Source organism: Carassius carassius, chromosome 40 (assembly GCF_963082965.1).
Source record: "Carassius carassius chromosome 40, fCarCar2.1, whole genome shotgun sequence".
NCBI classification, from domain to species: domain Eukaryota; kingdom Metazoa; phylum Chordata; class Actinopteri; order Cypriniformes; family Cyprinidae; genus Carassius; species Carassius carassius.
Window position 1 is genome coordinate 18070692 of NC_081794.1, and position 25072 is coordinate 18095763.

At 38.2% G+C, this 25072-nt stretch overlaps 1 protein-coding gene across 2 annotated transcripts in view; it reads right to left on the bottom strand.

The window, feature by feature from the left end:
• Nucleotides 1-550: 550 nt before the first annotated feature.
• LOC132122275 (zinc finger E-box-binding homeobox 1-like) overlaps nt 551-25072 on the bottom strand; it is a 66962-nt gene continuing 42440 nt past the window's right edge. For both annotated transcript variants that reach the window (XM_059532333.1, XM_059532335.1), the window contains exons 2-8: nt 19020-19187; nt 9451-9606; nt 7809-8011; nt 7297-7408; nt 5245-6923; nt 4962-5142; nt 551-3324 (exon numbers count right to left, since the gene is read on the bottom strand). In XM_059532333.1, coding sequence (XP_059388316.1) covers nt 2618-3324; nt 4962-5142; nt 5245-6923; nt 7297-7408; nt 7809-8011; nt 9451-9606; nt 19020-19187 — 3206 coding nt within the window. In that variant the 3' untranslated portion in view covers nt 551-2617. The remainder of the gene's footprint in view (nt 3325-4961; nt 5143-5244; nt 6924-7296; nt 7409-7808; nt 8012-9450; nt 9607-19019; nt 19188-25072) is intronic.

Genomic DNA, 25072 nt, shown 5'->3' on the forward strand with positions numbered 1-25072 from the left:
TCTGTGTGCACACACTTCCAGCCTTGTGTGTGTTCTCCAGATTGCTCAATACTAAGTTGGCAGAAGGGTCATGAGATAGCTATTCTGATATTGAGTGCCCAGTTTGATCATTCAGATGAACGTATACATTAAGCTTTGCAGCAGAGAAGAGTGTCCTTCTATAACTGCTTTAAACATCCAGCTGCCACAGAGTTTAATAATATTCTGGCTATTGCTTTAAAATCATTTATGGCAGTTTGACACACAAACACAGTGAGTCTATTCTGCATACAGCAGAGGGCTGAGCATGAATCACATCGTTTTCAGACTTCAGTAAGATCATTATGATTTCTGTTTTGCTGCCTTAATAATTCATGCTCTCCATCCAAAAACCCGCATGGCAACCTGATCCTAATCAATGGATTTTGTTGGAGCTGAGGGATTGTGTTCTCTGTAGGCAACAGAGACTAAATTCATTAAAAACAACTCTTCTTTTGAAAATTATGCTTAGGTCTTGTAATTAAAGATCTAAATATCGTGTAATGGAAATATTATAGAAAAGCTGTAAGTGTTGAATTCTTGAAGTATTTTATTGTGATATGGGGAGTCATTAAAAAAAAACAAACAAAAAAAAACCAAATGATCAAACCAAAAACTATCACTAAAAAGGTTAAAACAGGGACATATAAAAGACTTTGTTGCCTTGATGTAGACAAAGAGTTACAAATTGGCAAAACCAAAAATAATAATAAAAAACAACACATTGATGATGTTTTGGCTTCGTTAAAAGGGCAGCACAGTTTCATGGTGAAGGACAATCTTTAGATGCAACATCAAGGACTCATGCGTGTATAGCATACAATTAGTTTTCAGTAGCTTCAAAGTATAGTGGGGTAAGAGACAATAACATGAAAGTGACATGTAAAAGCTAACAGTTCTCATATACTTTAGGGGTGTTTTTGTTTTGTTTAGTTTTGTTTTTGTTTTGTTTCAAACAATGCATTTTGAAAATAACACTTTTTTTCCTGTTTTAAAACACTTTGAAATGCTAGAGTTCCTTCCCCAGCTTTGATTTCATTTATCTTCGAAATTATTCTTCATACTAAAATATATTATTGTATTAATACAAACTACAGTATTGTACACTACATTGTGTAATAAATAACCATAAAGAAAATACAAAAATAAGACACATAAATATAAAAGGTCTCTAAAACTAAAAATGTAAAGTTATACATGATGAGGGATGGGAGGGGTAATACTGCCTTTACTGAAAAATCAAACAAAACAAACAAAAAAAAATTACACAATGTTCACTGAAACAAACAACATCAAAAAAACTTCATTTCAAACAAGACAAAAATTAATACTGACAGGTAAAATGGCTGACCGAAAAGAAACGAAAAACACTAAAAGTGAATTCTTCATTGATCGTATCTGCTTACATTTGTTACCTGAAGAAAAAGTGTTGTGCAGCTAAAGATAACAAGAGAAACAAGTGCACCAAACAGGGGAAAAATACTTCAAGGCTGAAAAAAAGAGCTATTTTTTCTCCTTTTTGCTCATTGATCGTCTTTCCTGAATTCTTGATGCAGTGTAGTCCTTACTGGATTGAACAAATAAAAAAAATTATGATAAAAAGAGGCAGTCTTGTCCTTTAGTCAGGACTAGTGGTTTAGGTGCAGAGGTCCAAAATTTTGCTACCAAAATCAAAGACAGCATGAGCCCCACGCGAGTGTGCTGCTCAGCGACGGCGTCACAGCAACGGCACAGCACTGTTCAATGGCACTTCCAACATGCATGTTTTTGCATAAGGGTGGATGATGGGTGGGGAAGGGACTGATGGCGATCACCTGAAACCAGCTGTCCAGGATTATTGGGTTTTAATGTCTTGGGATTCATTAAAGCCCTCCCACCATAACCACATCAATCTTTTAACATTTAAGGCTCACAGTCCTTCTTGAAATGAGACGACAGACAAATGTTGTGCTAGCGAGCACTAGCGTGGCTTAGGGGTGCTAATACTGGAAGGTAGACATTAAACAACACAAGGCCCACATAGGTGTTCCATAGGTAAACTGGGGAATATGGTAGTGCACAGGATACTTTTTTTTCCCTTCAAATGCAAGAAAATACTGAGTTTTGTTCATTGGCAATAAAAACGTATAGAAATCTCTCTCTTCCAACTGTACAGCTTTTGAGGGTAAACCGAGAGTTACAAAAAATTAGTAATACTGATAAAAGAAATTGACCCAAGGCGTTTTAGTAATAAACATTATTAGCCAAAACGTGAGTAGCTTTCAGTCTGTATATGCATCATTTTCTTTTTTTTGTTTTTTTTCCGTTAAACCTGCATTTATACAAACCATACTCAAACACTGAAAATCGTCTTCATGTGGAAAAAGTAACTATTTTGTTATTATCAGGCACACCTGGGGGTTTATACACAGTAGTGGGTTTAGATGCAGCGTAAGAGCAGTCACGCTCTCTTCCTCACTTCATTCTTGTCTTAACAGTCACTTCTCAGGAAGAGAGAGAAACATCTGCGGAGAGAAAACGTCTTTTTTGTTCCTTCAAATTAGTAACTTTGTAAAACGACGTCGTAAGGAATAAGGGCCATAAAAACAGAGCTGTAGCTTCACTTCACGTCTCCGTTCATAGTGGCTGTGTTTTCTTTATTTTCAATCTTTTTCTTATCATCCACTGGGTTCTCTTTTTCTGTTATGTCCTTCATGTGTTCAAGAGTTCCTGTGTCCATGGCCTCCTTCGCAGTTTTCTCATCCTCTTCGTTTCCATCTTCACATTCATCCTGCATCACTATGACTTTCAACGTTTGTCCATCATTTTCCTCACTCTCACCTTCTTCTTCTTGTTCCACCCCTTCCATCCTCTCTCCCTCCCCGTCCTGGTCTTCATCTGCTCCCTGGTCGTCTTCATCTCCCTCCTCTCCGATCTTGACCACCTGAATCTCATCCTCGTCCACTAAGCTCCCCGAGCCCATCTCCTCATCCTCCTCGCTCTCATCCTCTCTGGTACTACTCCCCCGCTCATCGGAGTCCAGGTGGGAAGGGGGCGAGGTCGCTGTGCTGCCTGTCCGAGGCTGCCCTTCCCCAGGATTGTCCTCTTCCTCGACTCCCTGGCCTAGCCCTTGGCCTTGAGCCTCTTTCTTACAGTAGGAGTATCGGTGGTTCATGTGTTGCGAGTAGGAGCCAGAGTGGGAGAAGCGTTTGCCGCACTTGTCGCACTGGTACGGCTTTTCCCCGGAGTGCAGGCGCATGTGCTCTATTAGGTGGTGCTTGTGTTTGAAGGCCTTGCTGCAGATCCCACATTCATGAGGCCTCTTTCCTGCAAGAGATGAAGAGTTGTACTCTAATTAATATTTATCTTGGAGTACTTCTTATTAGAATACACAGAGTAATAGTCATTTCAGAGCTTTTATTCTGTGCAATTGGGAGTTTCATGTAAGGGCGTAATAGGTCCCCATGTATAAGATGGTCATGCAAATTCGTCATGTTGACCAACAGAACACTCCTTGGTCACAAAGTGAGTGGTGCTAATTGCGCTAATGTGAACGCTAATCGTGCTAATGAAATCTGAGAGCTTTCTGACCCTGCATAGATAGCAACAGAACTACCACATTCAATACCCAAAAAGGTAGTAAGGACATCATTGGTTCAACTGTGATTTTATGAAGGTACGGAAAAGAAGGCATAAATAGTAATTTTATTAAACAATTTATTCTCTTCCATGTCAGAATTCGACATGCGTTCACGAAAAGTACAGTACCACCTGGCTTAGAAGACATGCACTGGGCCTTGCACTACGCAAGCAGAGCAATGCACACAAAAAGTATTCTTGTAGCTTCATAAAATTAAGGTTGAAACACAGATGTCACATGGACTATTTTAACAATGTCCATACTACCTTTCGCGCCAATTCGGGCCCGACTCCTCCACACACAATTGAGCCTACAGGCTGATAGAGGCAACCGTGGTGGACAGTCGAGGTGTCATTCTTTTTTTTTACATCATGGTTGGCTCATACATGTACAAATGAAAACTCTATCTTAAAGATTTTTTTTTTAAGTAAAAACCTCCACATAGCTCCTTTAACGTATTCAAAATCATGTCACATCCACTGGAAGTTTATGATAAATGCTTGTCAGTTGATCGACACAATTACACCACAGTATGATATATTAAATAAACTCATTTTCATCTATTATTCGTGCTATAAAAAGCTGTCACACAGTTCAACTAATAAATGGCCCCAAACTAAAAAATATATATATATTGTAACCCTACATGCAACACTAAGAAATCCCCCACACCCAGTGTTCAACCCTGAATCTTTAATGCATTAAGAATTGCATTACATTGTTGTTATGTAGTCATGGATAATAGGACCAAACAATGAATCAAAACAAGCTGTGGTGCACAAGACAGGCCAGTTCCACCAAGCCCTTTAAGTTTATAAACTCTGGCTTTACACAAGAAATAAGTGAGAGAGAAAAGACAGCACAATTTGTGGTTCAAGGCACTGTGATGTCATTTGGATGAGTGCTGCTCAATTTTTGGCCAGGTATTTTAACAGTGAGAGGTGACCGACTCTTGGCTTCACTAACTTCTCATGTTTTTAAAGCAAAAGAGGGAGTAGGAGTGTAAATTACTAACAGAGAAATGATGCAACAGCCTGGGTTCGGTGTGAGAAGGTAATGTATTTGGCCAGCGGATAAGGGAAAATAAATCACCACACCCTCCAGCACGTGTAATTTAACAGCGGCTGGAACTTGAAATTCAGTTCTGCTTCCTGTGTAATATGTAAAATTACTGCAACACAATGTATTCTGTCATAATTTCCCCTTCAGTATCACTTCAAATCATATTTCTATGAATGCCTAGCCATTTACATATGAAGGAACATCTAAAAACTGTCTAAACTCCTTACGCCTACTATTTTCCCCTTGTGTGTGAGATTCCCACCTGTGTGTTCGTATTTATGGCGGAGCAATGAGCTGCTCTTCTGGAAGATTTTGTCACACAGGTCACAGGCGTACAGCCCACTCTCCGTCCTTTTCATCTTCTTTCTCGTCGGCCCTGAGTCTGAGTCTGTCTGTTCTTCCAATGTCGAGGTGACCTCTGACCCCATCTCCTGTTTCTCCTCCTACATTGTGAGCAGATCATTTTGATTTGATATAACCAAGGTACATTTGTAATCATAAAAATGATTCATGGTACAAGGTACATTTGTATGCATGGCTCTCACCTTGATGCCATTGACGTGTATAATGTTCTTCTGTGGAGCGTCGTTCCCTGCTGGGCTGGAGGATGTAGTGGTGTAACTGTAAGTCAGCTGTGGGATCAGGATGGTCTGTTTAGTGGTGGTAAGTGCACGAAGACATTGCGCTTGTCCCTGGTCAGTGATAGCCACTAGGGTGGGCAGTTGAGTGGTCACGATGTTTATGGGATTGGCACTTGGTTGGCTGGCATATATGGCAGCATTGGTGCTTGCATTGCTGAGCAGTTCCTTCTTTGTGCAAGTCAAATTTAATGGCTCCTCTTGAGCCGAGTAAACCGTGTTTACGTGACTGCTAGCCACAGCAGCTGTAGCAGCAGATTTTGGTAGCGAAAGATCAAGAGGTCCCTCCCCTTCCTCAAGAGTCCTGGCTGGGACAGGACCATCGGCCGACAGGTTTAGTGGTGAAGGGGATGTAGGGACACTCTCTATCCCATTCTCCCCAGCTGCTACGCCCTCAGCTGGGCTACAGCAGTCCCTCTCTCCTTGCTCCTCTGTGATCAGTTGCTTATCTGGCTCTGTATGGGGTGATGCACCTCTAGTCCCATCCAAATCTCCAGGAGTGGTCTGCTCATCCTCAGCCAGGGATAAGGAGGGATCTACAGAGATCTGTCCCAACTGCATCTTCTCAAACCACTTCTTCACCACCTCTGCTGGAAGATTAACAGACTCTGATATCTTTGCCAGCTCCTCCTTGGTGGGCTCGTTGTTTAAGGCAAAGTAAGCCTTGAGCAAAGAGAGAAGGTTTTTCAGAGGAGGCTGTCCAGGACACAGTCCTTCCTCCAAGTCTATCTTCCCCTCAAGGTTTTTCCCATTTACCCTATGTCCATCTTTACCACAGTGCTTAAGTGTTGTGTCATTGTGTAAAATACTCTTCTCGTCCACAGTGATGGTGGTTTTGTCCCTATTCATCTTGACTGTCAAGTCCTCTGGCAGCTTCTGAGCCTTGCAGGTTTCTGTGTTCAACCCCAACGATTCTTTCTTCGGACTTTGAATGACCACTTGGGCCTGTGAAGGGTCTAGACTGTAATTAATGAAGATCTTAGCACTGCCATCCTGGTCCAAGATGGGAAGACTAAAGGCCTGTATGACTTGCTGGGGTGCTTGGGCAATTCCCACCCCTCCTGCTCCAACGATTCCCGTCCCTGTTTGCTGCCCCTTAGCTTGTGTGCTTTCCAGCACTTGCCTGATGACATTCCCATCCACTGCCACCTTCAGCATGTTCTGTAAGTCCCCGATGTTGATGCTGATTGGGGATACCAGACCCACTGTTGGGAGCACAACAGCCTGTACAGCTGCCGCCCCACCTTGTAATATGCCATTTACGCCTCTAGTAGATGGGGCCACCACCACAGTCTTGTACTCATAGTCCAGTGGCTCAGATTTGATCTGTGTCAAGGGAAGCTGTTCCTGAAGGGGTTTACTATTGTCCAGTTTGTCTCTGACTTGGACACGTGCCGTTGGGGAAGAGGTTGGCAGGGATGGGGAAGAGCACTGCGGGGTCTTGGCAGCCCCAGTGGCGGGAGAAGATCGCGGCCGTCCGTTTACTGAGAGGAGGCCGATGCATTTCTTACTGCTGATGTGGGAACTATAAGAACCGGAATGAGAGAAACGCTTCTTGCAGTTTGAGCACTCATAAGGCTTTTCTCCTACACAACACACACAATAAAGAAATTTGAAAACTGACAATTCACATAAATATAAAGAGGTCTTCAACTGGTTCAGATTTGTGATGATCAAATGAATGGAGGGTCAATCTCATTAGGTAAATTAAACACTTCATAGGTGGTCCTCAAAAGAAACTACAGGAACTACAGTGCAGTTTTTAAAGGACAAACTCTCTTAGGTAGCCTCTGAATGTAAGTACTGTAAGTACTTTGAAGTACTTGAATGCTGAATTGCCCTACAAATTTGTACAAAGAAGTAAACAAATGCACACACACATATGCATGCTTGCAAACACACATACACACACAAACACACAGAGATACAGCAGCATAGCATATTTCAAGCAGTCCTCACCACTGTGGATGCGCAGGTGTTCTTTCAGGTGGTGTTTGTACTTGAAGGCTTTGCCACATTCAGTGCATTTAAACTTTCGATTCCCTCCTCCACCTGATTGAGTAACATGCCGCTAAAAATGTGAGAGAGAATGTGTTATAATCAGATGAACAATACTTCTGTCATAATTTATATGTAAGTGTAAAATCTCATAAAAAGTGTTTTTAACCAGCTCTTTGTATAAAATGTAGCTATGTAGTTTAAATGCTTAATGACAACATTTATATTTACAGTACATTTTACAGATTTTAGTTCTTTTCTTTAGGTAGTGCATGAGTGATATATGATCACTTGTGTGATAAATCCAACCATTTTGAGTTTTAAATCTTTGGGTTTCACTACCACTCACAATAGTCTAAAATTGCAACCTTATTCCCAGAGTTGTCCCTTAGAAACTATTTTGAACATGTTAGATTTAAAATATGGCATTAAATCACACTTCTCACAAACACTACAGAATAAGGACAGAATACCTGTTCTCTGCCAGCTTTGTGTGCAGTCATGTGTCTGTCCAGCTGTGTTCGGTAGGCAAAGGTGTAGCTGCAGAGAGAGCAGCTGAAGTTGTCCTCGCTCTTCTCGTGTCTGTATTTAATGTGTTCTTTCAGTGAGGTGTAACGCTTGTAGCCACGAGAGCAATAGGGACAGGTGAGGAGCTGAGAAAATGAGTCTGGCGTGCCTAAGAGTGAGAGAGAAGAGAGTATTACAGATGGGTAGAGGTGCATGTGTGTATTCATTTTTATTTTCTGTGACTCCCTTTTTTATCTCTCTCTTCTTTTTTCCTCCAAAGCATATATTAGAAACATGAAAAAATCTGTTATCTTTCTGTAGTTGTAAATGTATGCAAATTTGCATACAATTATTTGCTATGGTGTTCAAATATATCTGAAGAGGTGTGCAAGTAGACTAATGTACTGTAATACAAGGGAATCCAGTTGAATGCACTGCTGGCATAGATGATTTATTTGTGAAGTGTGTGTGTGCGCATGTAGACATGGATCAATGCACTGGCAAATGAGAATATGAGAGTTTGGGAAAATCTTTAATGTTTTACACTTCCCATCCTGAAATATCTCCAGCATGAAGAGCTGAAGATCAGTAGCCAAAATAATAAGAACAAGGATTGGCAGCTGGGTAATTAAAGAATACCACGACAACAAGGCAAATAATTACATGGATGAACAAGGGATTTCATTAAAAAAAAAGAAAAAAAAACAACATGCTGGTAAAGCCTGTTATAAAGGCAACATGAATAACAAGCCAGAGAAGATCTGACAGCACATACTAGCAGAAAAATAAAGCCATGGATGACACATCATACGCTGTCATACATTGAGAAATTAACAAGTTTAATTGAAGTACCATTGTAGTGAATACAAATTAAGATATGCCACTGTCTTATTTCTCAAAGGTTTTTGTCCAGCTCTCACACAGGTAACATATTACCTGTTAACAGGTAATATATTAACCTTCTCTCTCCGGTCAGGTGAAACGTTCTCTCTCTCACAAACACAGCAACAGGGACGTGAGAAATGAGCTCAGGTATGGAAGATTTGCACAGGTGTTGCAGGTCTTTTGTGCAAATTGAAATTGCTTATAGAAAATATGCCTAATGGAAGCATGTCAATTAAGCAAAAAACTCCCATATATCGCAATCGCAAAAAAGTTTTTTACACTTGCATGAGGAGGTTTTTAGGCAATTTGAAAAAGGACTGTATCAGAAAACTGCAATGTTTTGCATTTACAGGTCACCCGGTGTAGGTAAAAATCTCATGATCATTCTTTAATGCGCTATATTACGTTTACGTTACATCGGTTTATAGAAACACTGCCATTTTGCAATCGTTTTTTAGCGACATTTATAAAATATTGCAAAGGTTTTGTGCAAATCTGAAATTGTTTCAAAGTGTGGCTACTCCAAGTGTGAGATTTAAATGTCAAAACGTATGTGAACCCTCGTGCCTTCTGCTGTATTACTCAAAAACACTTTCACAACAACAGATAAACAAAATAGGTAATGAATAAGAGTTCACACTTATTCTAGCAACTATTTATATTCATCTTGCGTGATGTTAACCGATGAAGTGTTTACAATGTATGATGCGTGTGAGTGTGTACCATTTTCATCATGTCCGCTGGTTTCTGGTGTGCCCTGTCGCGGTTCGTCTTCTGGAGCCTCCGGGAAGATGACGGCCGTGTCTCCTTGCTGGAGCATCTCCTCAACCAAAGCATCTCTGCTCCTATCATCCTCATCCGACAAGCACTCTTCTTTCACTGCAACACACACAAACACATACTTACAGTGATTCTCACTGCTGTTTCTGTGGACAGAATATCAGTCATACGATACGGCCCAATGCAGGATAAAATCTGAAGGATGTGTAATTTGAATGAGACCAAATAACAGCAAAAAATATTTCGTGGTGACTCTCTATTAAACAGTACATTAGCTAAATACTAAGAGGAGTTTGAGTGGGTATGAGCTTTAGATACATAGCTTCACGTCCGTGGGTATGTACACCTACAAAAACACATATTAGTCCTCGATTGCACATTTACCTATTAAAAGCAAATGAAAAAGAAATCACTCTGGTGCAGCTAATTCAATTTCGGGCCTAATGCACAATCTGAGCTCAACGTCCCCATTAAATGAGCTTCTTTAATTTGAGAAATGTACTCTCATTCTCTTTTGCTCACAAACGAAAGATTGGCTCAGCTAACGATTGCAAATGAACAAGTGAAGGCTTCGGCAGAAACTGAGCCCTCGGGCGGCACGCTGTTCTGTGCCTTAGCAATGCGCTCTCTCATGCGTATGCTGAAAATGAGTCCGCAATGTCAGCAATTACAACTAATGGCATTTGCTAGCGAGTCAAAACAACATTCGGAAACACCTGAGGACATTTGTGCGTTTGTGTGTCGGAACGATTTAAGAGATCCTGCAATATGTGAGGGACAAAAAGAAAACGAAGAGGGTTTTTTTTGTTTTTGTTGATGTCAGTGTTCTTTTGCTCATTCTCACTCTCTTTCTCAGCAGCTCTTTTTGTAGTGCACTCTACCCTTGTCAGCAGTGATGTCTTCATAAGGGACACTGAATCACACCGACACTGTTTATTTGTCTGACATGTAGGGTTTTCTCACCACAGTATAGACAGACGTCCTTGGTCCAACGATGACACATATCCTGTCATCAGTGTTATTATATTTATTTATTTAAACTATTATTATTACTTTTTTTTTTTTTTTTTTTGTCAAATTTTGTCTTTAAAATGTATATTCAATTGTCAATAGTTATTATTATTATTACTGTTTTTAGCTATTATTTAATATTAATTAATTATTTATTAATAAGTAACATGTTAATTTTAGTATTTTCATTATTTTTAATTTATTAAAAAAACATATATTAATGAAATACAAATGTAATAAAAATATTTTAGTCCATTTTACTCTGATTGAAATGGTATGATTTTACTTTACTTTTAATTCATTACATGCATCCAACAATTAGAATGAATAGAATGAAGATTAGCCAAATCCAATTAAATTTAAAAATATTTTAATGTATTGTTAATATATTGCTATAGTTGTCTCATTGTATTATTATTTTTTAATTATGATAAAACTATTAAATGTTGATTAAATCAAGCACCCAGTCAACAAAAAATAAATGTATTATTTATTAATAATTAACATGTTAATTTGATTCTTTTCATTTTTTATTCTAATTTATTTTATTTTAGTCCATTTTTTAATTTATTTTTTCACTTTAGTCCATTTTATTATGTCCATAAACACAAACTTTTATTAATTCATTACATTCATCCAACATTTAGGATTAATCAAGATTAACAAAATACAAATAAATCTGAAAACATTTTAATGTATTGTTACTGTCTTGCAGTGTTATACTTGTCTCATTATATTTTATTTATTTTTTCATTATGAAAAAACTACACTCTAGCCGTTTACAGACAGAAAAAAACATGAACACATTGAAAAGATAAACTCCACTGAAATGACTGGCTATCATGATCTCCAGTGATTTCAATAGCAAATGTTTCAGTAGGTCCCTCCTGAAAGTTCCTGAGAGGTTTAAATCGTGTTGAAATCTGGGTGTGAGATGTTCCACTAGTGAAGGAACAGATGATTACCAGAGCTCTCGCTCCAAGCTTTGCCCTGCACTACACAGCCATCACAGCACGCTGTTGTCAGGACATCACAACACAACTGTAGCCATGACAGTCTCACATTATAAGTGGGCCAGAGATAGAGACATGAATGTTAGTGGGGCTGGACAAGAGAGTCTCATTCCTCACTCTACATGAAGTTCTACACTACAGCGTTTCCAAGAATCGCTCACAAACTAGGCCCAAACACTTTATTACGCTACATTATTAAAGTCCTGTGACATCCTGTGAGGAACAATATCCCCTCATGCCTTACAATAAAACAAGATGAGACAGGCAGATATTGTCTTGTGATTGTACAACAACCTAAATTTTCTTTGAAGAGAAACAAATAAGATACTGTTGTAGTCTAAGCTCAGGGAAGTAGCTAACACATGTGCATGATTATATATGACATCCTGACCTTGTTAAACACATTAAGGGTGAAGGTCAGATAAAGTGCATGAGTGTTCTGTGACGGGCTTGGTTTGATTTGACAATGACGTGCTATTAGCGTGCCAGAGCTGGGTCACATGAATCTAAAAGCTCAGCCAGTTCATGGATTTACTTTAACTTGGATGATTAAGTAGAGAAAATGAAGACATATGTACATAAAATCTTGTGAGGTACTCTAAGTGATGTTCCACTATCCATTAAACCCACTAACAAAGCAGTTACGGATGACTATGGCATTCTCACCGAGGCTGAATGTGGCCCAAATCTGATTTTCTGCTCAAATCGGATTGTTCTGTGAGGTTGCTTACATGACCCTTCAAATGTAACCTTTATCAGATACTGGTTTAACAAGAAAACACTCCTAAACTGATTTTTGCTTGTAAAACATCATAGCATGTCCATTAGAAGTAAATAGGTAGAGGCATTGTTGAATGTGAGACAATTTTTAGTATAACAGTAATGATAATTAAGTTTAATTATCAAAAGGTTTTATATATATATATATATATATATATATATAAAAGCCACAGAATAAAAAAAAAAATTAATAGCGAGTTTTTATCTTGAAAATCTGACCTTTTTTCTCAGAATTTGATATATATATATATAATTGTTTTTATACAATTCTGACTTTATAACTTGCGATTGCAAGTTTACATCTCACGGTTGTGTAAAACAAATTCTGAATTGCGAGTTTGTATCACATTAGATGCATTAAAATGACAGTATGAATGAATGAATGAGGCATTTATATAGAATTGTATTGTGTATTGACAGTTAATACAATTATAATGTCACAAATTTAAAATAAATGCTATTCTTTTAAATGATCTATTCACCAAAAGAATCCTGAAAGAAATTTATAACAGTATCCACAAAAATCTTAAGCAGCACAACTGTTTTCAACATTGATCATAAGAAATCTTATGGAGCCCCAAGTCAGCATAATATAATGATTTCTATTAGTAACACTGTAGACTTGATTTAAGTTAAAATTATATTTTTTTTTACAGTATTACTGTTTTTACTACATTTTTGTAAAAATAAATAAATCTTAACAACTGCAAATTCTGGAGGTAGAATGTAAACTGTGAGATTCATATGATTCTGATTATTGCATGCCTCTCACGGCATAGACCATCAGCATGCACTACGTTTCCCAGAATCCACCAGCTTCACCTTTCCTGATTAAAGTTCTGGTGAGATTTCCATTATGAGTCAGGCACTTACAGCACTTTCCCCAGTGACCAATTACTCCATCACCATATGCTCATGCACTTTAAAACCTAAGAGTCAAATATAGAATGTAATCCTCCCTAACAGTAAAAAATGAGGTAAGCCCACTTGCCATGTTTCTTGTTCCATTATGCTAGGTGCCTCTACTCACCGCATTACGTAAATGGCTGATTCCTAATGCCTGTTCAAGAAACGTGTGGTTAAATTACAGGGAAACAGAGTGGCATGACATATCGAATTGGATACGCAACGTCACTATCCATACCACAGTAATCATGTATTGGTTCACGGAGTATTTACCCCATAAATGACTGCAAGAGGAGCGTTTTCATCTCTGAGAACACGAGAGCTGACAGTGAACGAGTGGCCAGTCATCTGATAGTGAAGAACAAAGCACAGAAACATAGCTTGGATGGAGGGAAAGTAAATGTGGAGGTTGAGGTACAAGAATTGTAGCCAGAGACCACAGAGAGCCAGCCATACGGTTTATAAGTGAGCTGGACCTCTAATACAGAGATTGCTGCCAAGATACAAAGAAAGAAAAGAAAATAAAGGTGCGGGGTTGCCCGAAATGGAGAGTCAGAGTTGGACTGATAGTGCTGAACCATTATGGCTAGTGGCTGCTTTACAGCTCTGAGCTCTATGAATGATGGGAAGCTCAGGCAGAGAAGTGTATATAACTCAAACGCGACATGTGAGAACAGAGAACAATGCACATTACATCTCAGCAGACCGATTTCTTTATGTGACACACCTTGCTCGTATATCTGGGCCTCTTGCTGCAAACAAGCCTTTGGCAATGAAGAGAGGGAAAAGCTACGAAATGAAGAGGAAAGGGTGCTGCAAAAGGTGCTGTAACATGTTAAAAGGAAGAATTCTGGGAAAACATAAGAGACTCACAACAACAATTCATTCAGAGTTACAACAAAGAAGCAACAGGTAGACAAAGAAGGACTGCAAAGAGATGAAGGTGGTATGGAGGTAATAAAAGAAATGTTCAAGAGAGTGTGTGTAGTCCCTCTCTCTTAACTCGGGTTTCTGTGAAGTGTTTAATGTTTGGAGAGCGCTGCCAAAAACAATGACTTTCTTCTTCACCGAAGCTCTATCCTGCAGAGAACTGACAGAGAAGCCAGGAGAGAGGAATGAATGAATGAATACTGGCAGAAATTAAATTGACAGAGGACTTGAATTTGGGGGGCGAACTTTGAAATACAGAGTGGAGAGAGTAGAAAATGTGCCGAATGAAAAAACTGAACAAGGGGCTGCTGTGCAAGCAGTTGCTGTGGTTATAGTGGTGGTATATTACCTGCCATGATGCCTGCGTCCCACAACACTAAGCTTAATGCACAATAGCACCCTGGTAGCCCACATACAACAGAGTTTACGTTCACCTCTTCCAGCATAATCAATCCCCACACTGCAGGCAATACATATTAGCCCAGGAACAGGAGAAATGCCTTTCGTCAAAAGCAAAAGAGCTCCATTGTATCCCAGTTACCCTTTCTCAAGCCTTATTATCCAGAGGGAGCCAAGATTTTACCATCACAATAAAATCTAGGTCTGCATTTTCTGAAGGAAATACCTGTGCTTGAAAGGCAGCAAAGTAATGGTGTTGAATTGTCTCAATTAGTGTTTGTTAGAGAGATTATGTTATTAAGTTAATTTTGATTGAATAGTCGATTTGAAAAGTCAACTAGTTTTTCAATAGGGTGCTTTTTCTGAATACCATAGTCAGAACTTTTCTATATAATATTTTTTCTTAAAAAATTCAAATTTTCTTTCTTTGAAAAAAGTCATGAATTTCTTATAAATTAATGACTTTCCAGATCTATTATATAAATTAGACTTATGAAATTCCCTGATATTTAAAGTACAGGTTTTCCACGAGAACCTATATATATATACAGGGTGCGATTTGCTGGGAGGGATGCGTGGGATTTCCTCCTTTCTGGTCAATGTATCCCTGCCTCTACTTTATTATTTTTACACCCCCCTCAAAGTGATCAGTGCTACTACACTAGTGGCGAGACGGCTCACAAAACTTATCACGAATTCCGTGGTTTGATTAAAGTCAATTTTATTTTAAAATGCGCTACTTTGGCTGGCTCTGATATAGCTGCCGCGCACGCGCGCAGCCTCTCTGTATTCATCACTCTGCAGACTTGCTCAATGTCCCGCCCACAGCGCTATCTGATTGGTTACACCCAGTGGCGCCCCCAGAAAATTTTAACAGGGGTGGTCAGATGAGGCCACAGTAAATCTTGGGGTGGCACACCAAAATAAAGAGAAAATAATTAAGGGTTTCCAATATTGACAAAAAAAATGGTATCCCTGGTATTTCTGGGATTTTATCGATAACGATAAATAGACAATAATGTCACTTTAATTGTGCTGATATCTTATTTCTAATTTTGCTGACAGATGACTCCTGAATTTTTTATTTTTACCTTTACGCCATTTTTTCTAGAAGTGTGCACCATCTTTTAGGTCAAATACTTGCATTTGGGCTGTTACCAAGCAAATGCAATCAGTATCAACAAAAATGATCTTTGCAATGCAGAGAAAACAGAAGCTGCATCTGAAGTGCCATTGAGATGTTTTTACACACTGTTTAATGCAGCTCTGTGGGACATGGTAACTTTAGCCTGCAGTTATAAATTAATAAATAATGTTCTGATATTTTAAAAATAAAACATTGAAAACTGATGTTCGAAATTATTTAAAAAATAAGAAGGTACCGTAAATATGAAATTAAAACCAGCAGTAGGTGGCAGTGAGTCACTGTTAATAAGTGAGTCATTGCGATTGAACCGAATCATTTAAACGGTTGATTTATTCAGGAACGAATCATTGTCATGTTGCTCAGAGACGCAAAACAGTGGCTGTGTTTGGAATGATTTTTGTTTGAACTGTTGTATAAAAGCAATGTCACACTTGTAATTATGCTGACTTTTAGAGAAAAATGTAACTCTTCGTGTGATAATAACTATATGAAATTATATAAACTATATAGATCTATAAATTTTCTGCCCCATATCTTGAAGAAATGTGATAATTCTAAATTTCCAGTGAAAGAATGCAATACAAATGCGTATGCAAACCAGTCTAGACCATCTAGACGTATGTGCACACTCTGTGATATGTTTGGACGGGGGAGGGCGAGGTGGGGAGGACTACTCCGGTGCTGCCAATCTGCGATCTTTTTTGGTGGCTGCAGCATGTGCTGCATTTTTATTTATTTTTTCCCCCACTTCTTAAACTATTACGAATTTACATTCTGCATTTAAATTTATAGTAGGTTACACACTGAAAATCATCCTAGGGGTGGCCACAGGGGTGGCCAGAGTTTATTCAGTGGTGGCCGTGGCCACCCCTTGGGGGCGCCCCTGGTTACACCTCACGAGTAATAGCCTATCAACACTTGCGAGACGGTTGAATCCGGTCCGCTGGGCAGTGGAGTTGCTAACTTGGCGTCTTCGTCGCTAGATTTAGCGACAAATCTAGCGACTTTTTGGGCAATCATTATTTAGTCTCTGAGACTCTCTGGTGCTGCCGCATGAGCGCGAGGTCTCTCTTTCCCAGCGCGAGCCTCTCTCTCTGCATCTGCTGTGTTCAGCGAGTGCAGAGAGGAGCAGTATTTCAGTAAAAAAAAAAAAGATATTCTGTTGCTTCTAACTCTATTTTACAAGCAAGTATAGCCGACATCAGTCACAGCACAACCACTGACTTTATCGTATGTGTATTTGATTTCATTAGTGCAGATGTTTGAGAGCTGGTTATGTAGTCTTAATGGACCGCGTTTCAGTCAAATTTAATATTCATTCCGTTGAACAGAAACATTAAAATATAGTAATAAAAACAGTTTTATTGAGAATTTTATTAAATGGCTAAATTAAATTGCAGTATGTGAGCATAGGGAGGCAATACAATACGATGCACTTACATCATTAATATGCTAATTAGCGCATGACGTCATCTAGTTCATGTTCTCATGATTTATTTTTATGAATTAAAATGTTTCAAACCCCCCCCCCCCCTGTTTTTTTTCACAAATCGCACCCTGTATATATACAGTCGTGGCCAAAAGTTTTGAGAATTACATAAACATTAGTTTTCAAAAAGTTTGCTGCTAAACTGCTTTTAGATCTTTGTTTCAGTTGTTTCTGTGATGTACTGAAATATAATTACAAGCACTTCATACGTTTCAAAGGCTTTTATCGACAATTACATGACATTTATGCAAAGAGTCAGTATTTGCAGTGTTGGCCCTTCTTTTTCAGGACCTCTGTAATTCGACTGGGCATGCTCTCAATCAACTTCTGGGCCAAATCCTGACTGATAGCAACCCATTCTTTCATAATCACTTCTTGGAGTTTGTCAGAATTAGTGGGTTTTTGTTTGTCCACCCGCCTCTTGAGGATTGACCACAAGTTCTCAGTGGGATTAAGATCTGGCACTCCGATCCCGCAGCTGAATCCTCTTTAGGAGACGATCCTGGCACTTGCTGGACTTTCCTGGTTGCCTTGTAGCCTTCTTTACAAGAATTGAACCTCTTTCCTTGTTCAGGTTCTTGATGATCCTATAAATTGTTGATTTAGGTGCAATCTTAGTAGCCACAATATCCTTGCCTGTGAAGCCATTTTCATGCAACGCAATGATGGCTGCACGCGTTTCTTTGCAGGTCACCATGGTTAACAAATAATTTCAACATGTTCTTCAACATGTTCCCTCCTTTTAACATGTCAAGTCTGCCATTCTAACCCAATCAGCCTGACATAATGATCTCCAGCCTTGTGCTCGTCAACATTCTCACCTGAGTTAACAAGACGATTACTGAAATGATCTCAGCAGGTCCTTTAATGACAGCAATGAAATGCAGTGGAAAGGTTTTTTTGGGATTAAGTTAATTTTCATTGCAAAGAAGGACTATGCAATTAATCTGATCACTCTTCATAACATTCTGGAGTATATGCAAATTGCTATTATAAAAACTTAAGCAGCAACTTTTCCAATTTCCAATATTTATGTAATTCTCAAAACTTTTGGCCACGACTGTATATATATATATATATATATATATATATATATATATATATATATATATATAATTTCTTTAATTTGTTTTGCAATACTATTCAAACGTTTCAAAAGAGGTCTCTTATGCTCATTATTTCATTAGGTCTATTTGATCAAAATACAATAAAAACATTAATATTGTAAAATATTATTACAATTGAACTCTTTTTTTGTTTTAATACTTTTATAATTTTTTCTCGTGATGGCAAAGCTGAATTTCCAGCAGTCATTACTCTAGTCTTCAGTGTCATATGATTCTTTAGAAATCATTCTAATGTGCTGATTTGGTGCTCAAAAAAACTTTTTTGATTTATATCAAAGTTAAATACGGTAGCTTGATATATTTTTTTTCATATATAACTTATTAAATTAGACATTTTTGTAACATCATAAATGCATTTACGAGTGCAAAACAAAAAAATAAATTTTTTTTCTGTGTGATGACAGAGAAGTTGCATATTTAAATTCATCCCTTTTAAAGCATCACAGTCACACACATTCAGACGGAGGTCTTTGGCCGTTGCATCATGTCAAGCTCTGTTTTTGGAGCATCCTGCCACAAGCGTTGCATTTTTAAGACGCCGTGTCAATTTAAAAATAGTCGAACTTTTAAAACATGCATACAGAGATACCTTCATTCTCTTCTATCTAGTTGTTTTCGAATGCAAGAACATGTAAACACTTCCTGAGAAATTTGAGACTTAATATACAGAGCTTCCATGATAACGATATTTCACAAAAGGGCGGGCTTACCATCGTCCCATCTGCTGTCAGGGTCAACGGTCCCGTTAGGGTCATCGTCAGGGGCCACACTGTCACAGTCAGCCCCGTCCAGGAGACTCCCTTCCTCCTCCACGATGTGAAGCTTATCTTCATCATCTGAGTCTGACTGGCCCTCCAGCACATGACTGTAGTTACTCACTGCAGAGACACAGAGAAAACACAACACTTAAAGAGAATGCTAACATATGGAGCCGGCATGTGCTTGCAAACCGCAGAAGGCTTGATGAAACCCTTGAAATCTGGAAAGACCCTGCTGGTGAAAATGACTACAATATAGAGCCAGACGAGATTAAAGCGAGAGACTGCAGCTCAGTTGTTGAAGCGGGAGATGACTGAAGAGATGTAGAGAGATGAAGCGTACTTCAGGGAATAATTCAATGAAATGCCAAATAGTAGTGGAGCAGTTCCTGCGTCTTTCAGTGAGCCAATGAAACAAGGCAAAGGATCACTCGAGATTGAATCAATACATCAGAACGGCTCGTGTTTAAACCATTTGTGGCCAAACGGTCCAGTGTGGACACAGTTCGACGGTGTAATCAGATCATGAAATGATGATCAAGCTGCTGTAATCATGAGATCACACACCGTACAAAACTGGAAATGTATCTTCTTATAGGTGTGCGATCAGCCGTTTGTAATGATTAAATGCATCTTTTATTTTTTGACAAAAGGGTGGGACAGGTTGACCTCCATTTAAGCAGCACAGGAAGGAGAGACAGAGAGAGCTTGAGCTAAAACACCATTGATTTTCTGTAACAGGCCAGACGGCCTTAATTAGTAATGTGTGTGTTTGCATGCTAGGCTAAGTGTGATTTGACATTCTATTAAAACAGCGGATGACGGAGTGGTAAGCTCACCTAACACGTTCTCATTCGTTAAAGGAAAGTGCTGGCAGGACAAGGCTTCTAATGGAGCAGGCATAAATCAAGCACTGAGGTTTTGGAATGGAATGGAATGTTTAGATTTATAAATTCAGCTAAAAGAGAGACCTTTCCAAACCCAGTGACAAACATCCAGCACTTGTTTATGCCTCGGACTGAAGAGTTCATGGCCACCTGAGGAATCAGTATTATTTTAAAGGTATAGTTCACCCAAAAATGAGAATTCTGTCATTATTTATCCACCCTGTGCTGGATTTCTTTCATCCATACAATGAAAGTCAGTGGGGTTCAATGTTGTTTAGGATCCCATTGACAAAAACAGCAGAAACATTCTTCAAAATATCTTCTTTTTTATTCCACAGAACAAGTTTGGATGAACATGGAAGTGAGTTATTGATCCAAAAAGGTGAACTATCCCTTTAATTGGTAAAAAAAATTCTAGAGACTGATAGTGATTATCATCGTAATATGAGTGAATCCTTCTTGACCGTTTTTTTGCAGGGAAAGGGATAGGTGTGCAGAAAACCCTTCCTCTTCATCCTCCTCCTCTCTCTCCATTTCTCTCACAGTTTTTGCTCTCCGTCATTCTTCTTTTCCACTCATCTAAGTACCTCTCTCTCCGGCCAAATCGATTTTCCTTTGAGAGGAGCAAAGTCAGCAGAGGGGCTGGCCATACACACACACACACACACACACACACCATATCTCTTCTGCTGGGCTTATCTGGCACATTTACATTCAGCTGATTTTGTGCTTTTTGTTACACACTTTAACCAACTCTCTCTCTCTCGCTCGGTCCCACACTCTCAATCTTCTTTTATTTCTCTGGCCTGTACTTTCATTCTCCACCTGTTCTGTGCATGTACAAACCTCTTAACCTCTTTCTTTCTCTCTATCTCATGCTCCATCTTTAGTTTTAAGGTCATGGATCACAGCAAAGACCTGCGGTGTGTCTATATATGTACCTGAAAAAGAGTCTCAACATGGCAGTGGTTGAAAAAAGCTGCCTATAACAAAATGGTAAAAAAAAAAAAATCACATAATCACAAAGATAGACCCATCGCTCACTAGCCACAAGTTCTGTCAAACCTTTCCGAGTGATGCACGGATCACCACAACAGTCAATTCGGTGTACTGTGAAGGAGATGCTACCAATCCCATCAGGCTGTTCAGCCAAGGGAAGCAAACAGTGTGGCTAGTCAGCAGAAGACAGAAGTAAAGGGACAGCGGAGAGTGTGTGAGCTCACTGTGAATGATCCATGACAAACAGCCACGAGCCTTGTTCCGCCGTTCCACATGAGAGATTTCATTACAGCCTTCAGGAGGTACACACAGGAAAAGTGACTAAATAAATGCTTTACAGAGAAAGGAATAGGTCACATTATGCTGGAGCTGTCAGCTAAAACTGTGTAAAGGCACAGGAAGAACAAACTGTACTACATAAAAACACCTAAAAGACGACATGAAACATTTAATATCTGTGCCTCAAAATAGAAAAGTCAGAGGTCAGTCTAAAAAACTAAAGTAAATAAATCAATCAAAAAAATAATTACTACTCATATTTAAAATATTTTTTTAAAAATCATGAGATGGATTACAAATTTCTACTCTCTTTAAAAAAAAGTAAGCAAAACAAATCTTTATATAATTTTGTGAAAAATTCTCATTTTCTGCTTTACTTTATAAAGCTGCTTTGAAACGATACTTCTTGTGAAAAGCACTGCAAAAAGAAGTGTGCATACAGTAAATATGCTTTTAAACAGAAATTAAGCATTTCATAAATTAAATTACAAAAATATATTCTGGATAGTATTTTAATGATTTGTTTTTGATTTAGTTTAATGACAATATAAAAGGCAATTTAATATAGGAAAGCTTTTTTCACACAGTATACACAACAGTTCAAAAGTTTGCAGTCGTTAGGAATTTTATATAAGAAATACATATGAATACATTCATTTAGCAAAGATGCATTGATCAAAACTGAGAGTTATAAAAAGAATCCTGAGAAATAATGCATCACAGTTTTTAACATGGATAATAATAAAAACTTGTTTTATTGAATTGTTTTAAATCAGCATATTATAATGAAGGATGACGTGACGATAAAGAGTACTTTTTGAAACCCCTGGTTTAAAGGCAGAACAGAAAATGACGGGGGAAAGGGATACTGAACTACAGCTCATTGTATTTTTAGCATGTGTGCTAACCACCAAGCCAACGCTCTACCATTACTCAGTTACATAAATGCTTGCTAAATGTATTTCCTATCTCCTAAAATAAATCATACACTTGTCCAAATACAAACACTGACATTCCACCGAAACCTTAAATGATATTTTTGTGTGTTGTCGGCATGCACAGCACTATGAGTATGTCAAGTCAGCCTATGAAACCATTAGCCTAATGAGTCTGCATTCTTACTGGTCAATCAGTTTTCCAGCTATGCCTTCTCTATGGATTTTACAATCAACCCGTTGAAGTGATATGTTGACTGGGAAAAAGCTGGCCTCCAATCTGCTGCTCTGTACCTGTATGATAAAGCCTGAATTCCCAGAACTCCAGGTGATTCTCTGAAAGTTCTTTTTAAAGCAAACACAACCGAGACCCCCCAGTGACATCTGTCAAGGCACACCGATAAATGCCTCTAAAAGCCATCCCTAAACAAGTAGACAAATATATTGTGACTCACATGGGCAGAGCTCAATTGCCTGTTAGCGATACAGTACATCACATATAGAGCCTTTAAATAATAAACTGAGGGTTCACCCATCTAAACTCCAGCTCAGGTAAAAGACACATGAGACTCTGAGGCAGACAAGAGTTATTGATTCGTCATTTAGGAAGGTGAGCTACAGGTTTCCCATGAGACTTTGCCACTAAGAACATTCTCATCTGGTACTTGCCCTCTCAGTCTCTATGTAGAGCTTATTGAAGCACAAGCACAATGTGTAGGACATTACTAGATCAAAATCAACATTTTTTTAAATGCTTCAAGTGAAATTATAATGCACAGTATATGAAAATGTATATTCATTTTGGAAAAGGATTACATTTTATTTAATTTAGGAGTATTCTTAAAGATTAACTTTAAGGAAGCATAAGATGAGTACAAAGGTAATCTAGATGTAAAAATACGGGAAATGTGTCCACGCATAATTAAATATACAATGTTAACAGATAAAATAAGAAAAGCATTTTAAAATTAGTGTTGTCAAATGATTAAACGCGATTACTTGCATCCAAAATAAAACGTTTTCTTTACACAATATAGTGTACTGTGTATATTTATTATGTAAACACACACATTAAGAAATATGTTATGTTTATATATCAAATATATTTGTGTGTATTCACATATACCTACATAATACATTGACACACATAGAAACAGTACACACACTTATTATGTAAAGAAAAACTTTTATTTTGAATGCAATCAATCGCGTTAACCATTTGACAGCACTATTTAAAATACATTAAAACTGGAAACAATTATTGTATTTTTTATACTAGAGTTTTTGCTGTATTTTTGATTAAATAAATGCAACCTCGATGAGCATAAGAGACTTCTTTCAAAAACAAAAAAAAATCTTACCAACCCCAAATATCATTTTAAGATTTTGTATTGTTTGTGTTGTTTAATTGGTAGGCTGTTATAATATTAACCAATACCCATTAAATAACACCCATGATACTGATAAAGTGTGCGTCTCTACTAATGCACTGAAAACATGAATGTATTAAAAACACAAATCTTCTGACATCTGCATAGTTTTCAATTTTAAGAAGATGCACAGAATTAGGCAGTAAGAATCAGATGTGCTAAGAGGACAAACAGTGAGTTAAATCTTTCAGGAGTGGCTCTTCTGGAACACTCTCTGCAGAACATATTAATCATTGTGGCCCGTGGTGTAAGAAAATAATCGCTGGGGCACACTGATACCTCACTCAGGATTCTGTTCATGGGATTTATCACCAATGAAGGGATATTGAGGGGGGCACAAGAGCGGTAAATTACAGCATGCTTTTCTCTTCAGCATTACGTTTACCTCCCAGAGTCCTGAGCTCTGCATTGCTGGCCTTTTTTTCACCTTTGTATGGAAAGTAACTGGTTGTATACCTGCAAGTCTGTCTGAATCAACATATGAGAACACGATGTGGGTGATCGCCACAAAAAAACCTTAATGGTCTGTAATTGGGTTTCCATTGCAAACACAGTTGTCTTTAGGGCTTAGGTATGCATTTTTTTCCCAAAGCTATCTTTGTGTCGAGAGAACTGGTGTTTGTTTTAGAAAGAGGTTACAGTAAGAATGGATAGTTGGGTTTTTCGTTCGTTTGTTCGAGTGCTTCTAGTTCACTCCTGCAACCCTGAGAAGCTATGTGTGGAATGTCCAATCATAACACTCTCCCTGAGTGGCTCGACCATAACGACAGATTGCTGTGTCGGCTTTTTTTTTTTTACTTCATTACAACAGGCACATACTGCACTGTTGCTTTTCAGCTGCAAAGACTAATTAGTGGTGCTTGCTAAGGAAAGCATTGCTGTTACTGTTGCTCATACTTATGTCAGATTTGGTGACTACTGTTTTTGAACAAACCTTTGAGATAAGTATTAAAATTTCAGAAGTCAGACGTCAGAAAGAGCTTTATTGCAAAGTATGTTTGCACATTCAAGGAATTTGTTTTAGTGTCACAAGCTTCCAGTACACAGACAATGAAACATATGAGAATAAAAATACACAAATGTATAGAGGGTTAAAATAAAAAAGAAAGAAACTGAAAAATAACAATTTATAACTTGTTTCTCATTATTTGTAATATGGACTTAAATGATTCCTCAGATCATACATTTTTATGAGGAAAGGTGTGCTGTTACTTCTACAAGTGATTTGGGTGCAATATTGACAAAAAAATATATATTTTTAATTTTTACGATAATTTATATTTTGCTGAATGTGTTTTTGTGATGATACCTTGGCTGGTTTAGGCCTGTCATGGATTAATAAATATGACGCTACAATCACCAGTGATGTTGAGAAGTGACTTAAAGCGATAGTACACCCACAAATGAAAATTCTGTCATTTATTACTCACCCTCAAGTCATTCCAAACCCGTAAGAACTTTGTTCATCTTCTGAA